Source organism: Lactuca sativa, chromosome 5, assembly GCF_002870075.4.
Source record: "Lactuca sativa cultivar Salinas chromosome 5, Lsat_Salinas_v11, whole genome shotgun sequence".
NCBI lineage: Eukaryota > Viridiplantae > Streptophyta > Magnoliopsida > Asterales > Asteraceae > Lactuca > Lactuca sativa.
In genome coordinates this window covers 135578249-135583294 of record NC_056627.2, presented here as the reverse complement: position 1 = coordinate 135583294, position 5046 = coordinate 135578249, and the positions used below count along the sequence as shown (strand labels likewise).

The window sequence follows — 5046 nt, the reverse complement described above, 5'->3', positions numbered from 1 at the left end:
GCTATGTCTTAGCACTTAGATAATCTACAGTCGGATTCATGACAGTCTTACCTTATTACTTACTTCCAAAGAATGATTGACTGTGGATGTTTGAGTAACCTAGTTATTCGGGAAGTAAAACACAACAATAATTGAATCGAATATGGTCTCAAAACTTTTGAGTATAAATAAAACACTTATTATTTAATCCCCATATTAATTACACATTATTCATTGTATATTGTTTCGACTAATCAACTTGATGTTTGAATTAAAACAACAGTTATCCCATGCTCCAAGCATGCACACTATGTTCACCTATGGTCCTTACCTTGTGAAATAGATCAATTTAACACATTTCCAATGATGTTCATTTCACAATTTCCTAATCCTTATAATAAGTGTAAGAATACCAAATTCTTCCACTATTAGAATGTGTTATATTCTAAGCTATCATGTAATGATCAACTTTGTAATGTCTAGGCACCAAAGTCACATTGACTATCGCCAATTACAAAACATTCCATTGGAGATTTTTATAAGACAATTCCATAGATACGGAGTCTTATATTCAAAGTATATTCCTTTGAACATCCTTCTTGCATAAAAGTTTATAACTTACTCATAGATCCTTAATATCCACTACAAGAAAAACACGATTTAGCTAGGGAAGGTTGCTATGGAACGTATTTTCGTTGTTAATCTTCCATGGATCGTGCTATGGAATATCATTCCATAGCAATGTTGCTACCACATTGTCTATGGAATTTTATTTCTGCTAGCAAGAATGGGACTTTCTAGGGAAAATGCTACCGACTCCATATTCGTTTGTATTATGCTACTGATAGTTCTATGGAATAAAAATTCGTAGCACTTTTCCAACGACATTTGTTACGAAATCACTTTCCGTTGTACTGCTGCTATGGAAATCATTATCGTGGTTACTATGCAACGGAGTTTGTGACGGAAACCAACTCCATAGTGGATTTGCTATGTAAGTATCATTCGTAGGTATTTTTCTAGGGAATTCTGCTACGGAATATGATTTCGTTTGCTTGTTTTGCTTTGGAACAAAACGCGTAGCTAATTTGTGATGAGATTTGTTGGGATGTTGTATGCTTAATTAATTTTCTTATTCTCTGGATGAATTATTATTATGATCAATGGAATTTGTAAGATATGGTTTGAATGAAATGTTTTTGAATTGGTAATATGTGGCATAAACTAATGGCTGAAAATGTAAAAATGAATTATAAAAGTAGATATTGCTGGCAAGCAGACTCGAACTTCAGCTTATGCTAGAAAAGGGCGCGGTTAAGCCAATTGTGCTAATCAAGTTGTGTATAATTTTGTGAAAAACACACTATATAATTACTACTTAGCCATATAGTTTTATTAGAACTCGAGCCCTATTTTTTCCGGGGCCTGTGCGGTTGCACCTCTTGCACACCGTTAAAATCGGGCATGTTAAAGTATATAATCTATGTAGATTATTTTCCTTAATGATTAATTCATTACAAAATTATTTTTAATTCCCTTAACTATACTTCATCACAAAAGTAACATGGGTTTTACGTATACTTCTTCCTACTCAAACAACATAGCAAGCGAAAATGACTAAAATGTCCTTTCAACAGACTGATGTAAACATAAAACCAAAATAAAATTATAGTAGTATACAACTTCATATACACTACAATATTAACATTAATATTCAATGTGCAATCTATTATCAACCATTTATATTTTTAAGAAATATACAAAACCTATCATGGTCTACATACCAACGACAAACCATGCAATATCTTTGTCGATTCTCATCCTCTTCATGGCCTATTCCAAATACACATTTAATAGAATGACACGGTTCTTCACATTGGAATATGATATTATTCGTTGTAAGCCTATGAACAACATCAACAGCCTACAACAACTCTTTGGCACTATCAACAACACCCATGTACTCCCCATCATCCAGAACTGCCCAACCAAAATAGGCATCAAGTAATTGTAAACCTACACATTAAAATATCCATCAATTAATCCAATGTATCCTTTTCAATACAATAATAAATATTATACAACACAACACAACTAAATACTAACCCCAAACTACAAACATGCCTTAATTAACTATATATATAATTTAATTTACATATATACCACATATACATACCTTCATCACATAGATGAGGCCCTCTTGAAATGTGGATGATTCCAAGCAAATAAATTGCCTCAAGATGATCTTCATATGCTACTTGTCTCAACAAAGTCAATCCTAAACCAAAATTGCCATAACAAAAGCACTCATCCTGTTTATAGAATAAAAATATCAATATATAACATCAATGACACTAAATATTAATAAATGGTATAGATTACATATAATTACTGAAACTACACATACAATTCCTTGTCTGAAAATGGCTTCAATGTTATTATGCAATGCACATGTGCGTATAAATAAATCAGCTTTCAGATTTTTGGGACCCATTCCTTCAAACATGTCCATGCATGTTGTTCTGTACACTTGAGGATCACCCCCCGCTTCATACATCTTATTTGAACTTCAAAAATTTAAATACATAGTAAATAAAAAATAAATAACGTTGTATTTCATCAAATATACATTCATTAGTTGATGTTTATTGAGAATTACGAAAGTCGTGCAGAGACGATGTCTTTCGCAGATTCTGCCCCTAATACTACAAATATCCGACTCAAAATCTCTTGTGCGAGATCATCTAACGAATAGTGACTTCTAGTATTCGACATTCTACTTACAAAATACACATTGAAGCAGTTGATTTCAATTTTTTTCAAAAAAATTAAGCGGAATTATGAAAGATAGTGTAACAGGGTATGAAAAGAAAAGCTTACTTTATGCTGATCTGGCCGAGAGGAGTACAGGAGTCTCTATTAATGGAGAAAATCGTTTTTGAGAATGATTATCCTTCGACGACCAGGGGTTTTTTGTGTTTGTATGCAAATTTATCGTCCGAAAAAGTTGAGATGTTCTGAATGGTTGAAGAACTGGAACACCGACATGACGTCAGAGGTATGATGGCGCCTTAACAATTTAGAGTGAAAAAAGACCAAATTGCCCCTGAAATCATTCAAAATATGTGAATACTAAGGGTATTTGTATCAAAACACATTATTCAAATATTATAACCTTTTATAGCTAGGTAACAGTGGACTTTTGATTGTTGAAATGAAAAAAACAAAAAGAACATATATATCATAATCCATATTGTAATACATTTATATTAACATTTCACCAAATTACTAGTATATATTCATATATTAATATATATATATATATATATATATATATATATATATATATATATATATATATATATATATTAAAATTGGAACAAGATTTTAACAGTAAACTTTTTTACTTTAGATTTTAGACACAATAGTTTTCTTTTGTTGCCACTTTTAGTCCCTATCTTATTAGTAAGTTTTTTTAGTTTGATTTTAGCCACAATACATTTTCTTTGTTGCCACTTTTAGTCCCTATGTTTATGCCATTACAATTTTACCCCATGCAAAATATGGGTTCTCCACTAGTTGATATTAAACCAAATTACTAAAAGAATGTAGATAGCATTAATTGTCATAATATGAAAGTACATATCAACAAACTACTCATAAATTATACCAAACTCCCTAGAAAAAATTACGAAAAAAGCAGCCCACAAACAAATTTCACACCTAAAAACACATTTGTATCCATTCACAAAAGCTTTTGACACACTAATTACAGAATTATGCATTGCACAAGATATATGGAAGCTATGGAAGTGTACATGTTTCCTCCCTCCCTATTTAAGTTGAGATGAACCTTAGAACAAGTTGCTCTAAGATTCCACCACTACAAGAAAAAGACCCTTTTACGACGCGCAAACCACGACACTCGTTGATTTATGTTACGCAAAAGAGAGTGACTTTAAAAAAGTGTCATCTCTTCAAAAAATTTAACAATAGAGGACACGCATTATTGCGTGCCCTTAAATTAGTGTCTAACAAAAAAAAAAACACGGAGGGTACCTATAATAAAATGCGCGTCGTCTAAGGATGTCGCTTTATAATTTTTAATGGAACGCGCGTTCCATCCTTTAACAGTAGGGGGAAACGAAATTCTGAAAAAATTAAAAATCCCGCCTTCCTTTTTTTTCTCCTTTCCCTCTTGCCCAAATTATGGACGCTCCTTCCTTCCCCCTCCTGACATTGACTGCTGCCTACTTCTTCCCTCACTTCTACCTACTGGAACCACCATATCTCCCACTTGATGTTGAAATTGTTAGAAAAAGCCCTAATTATACTCTCAAGTCTAAATACATAAAAAATAGAAGATGGTGAAGAAGTAGCAGTAGAGGAAGTGGAGGATGAACAGTCAAAAATGGAAGGAATGGCATCAATAGCGTTGTTACTAGATGGGTCAATCTCGGGTCATTTTTTTCAGCTTCCCGAGTCCGTTTATTACCAGATGAGTCAATCTCGTCTTTTCGTCTCGACTTCATATCTCTCTGTAAAGCAATCGACGACTTCATATCAGAAGTGGAGGTGGCAGCCTAAAGAATGTAATTTGCCAAAGTAAGCATACTCTGTTCTTCCACTTTTTAAAATCGAATTAATTGTTGAATTCTTGATTATTTTAATTGTGTGTTTTGGGGGAAATGAAATGAAGGTTTATAGGGAAATTGTTGGTGGAGAAATCGAAGAACAAGAGGCATATGTTCGTTGGAGATTCGTTGAATAGAAATCAATGGTGTGCATGGTTCAATCCATAGTCACAGGATTCGCCGAAGTAGTCACGATCCACGTTCTAAACGGCTCGATCCCAAACGGGGTACGATTGCGTACCGATCGCCGACAGAAACGCCCTCCGGTACGTTATGCTTGCAATCCCACCAATTCTTTAAATCGATACCTGAAACGTGAAATTGGAAAATTGGATTGCACAGAAACGCGATTGGGATCGGGAATTTTGGTTTTGGAACGCCGATTTGTGAAATTGGCGGGAAATTGTTTTTATCCGGAGAAAAGTCACCGACG

The 5046-nt window shown here is 33.6% G+C and overlaps 1 protein-coding gene across 1 annotated transcript; it reads right to left on the bottom strand.

Annotated features, from left to right (window-relative positions):
* Positions 1-1903: 1903 nt before the first annotated feature.
* LOC111907778 (uncharacterized) lies at positions 1904-2754 on the bottom strand. Its single transcript, XM_023903584.1, has 4 exons — positions 2639-2754; positions 2387-2546; positions 2156-2291; positions 1904-1995 (listed from the first exon to the last, which is right to left on the bottom strand). Exons 1-4 carry the CDS (start codon positions 2752-2754, stop codon positions 1904-1906), a joined length of 504 nt encoding a protein of 167 aa, XP_023759352.1.
* Between the last annotated feature and the right edge of the window lie 2292 nt (positions 2755-5046).

What these genes read in the sequence shown, in the direction of transcription:
- LOC111907778 (XM_023903584.1), bottom strand. Translation starts at nt 2,754, where the DNA reads ATGTCGAATACTAGAAGTCACTATTCGTTAGATGATCTCGCACAAGAG. An exon ending in CCATTTTCAGACAAGGAATT is followed by an intron (nt 2,292 to 2,386) that starts GTATGTGTAGTT and finishes TTCTATAAACAG; the next exon opens with GATGAGTGCTTTTGTTATGG. An exon ending in GCCTCATCTATGTGATGAAG is followed by an intron (nt 1,996 to 2,155) that starts GTATGTATATGT and finishes TTTAATGTGTAG; the next exon opens with GTTTACAATTACTTGATGCC.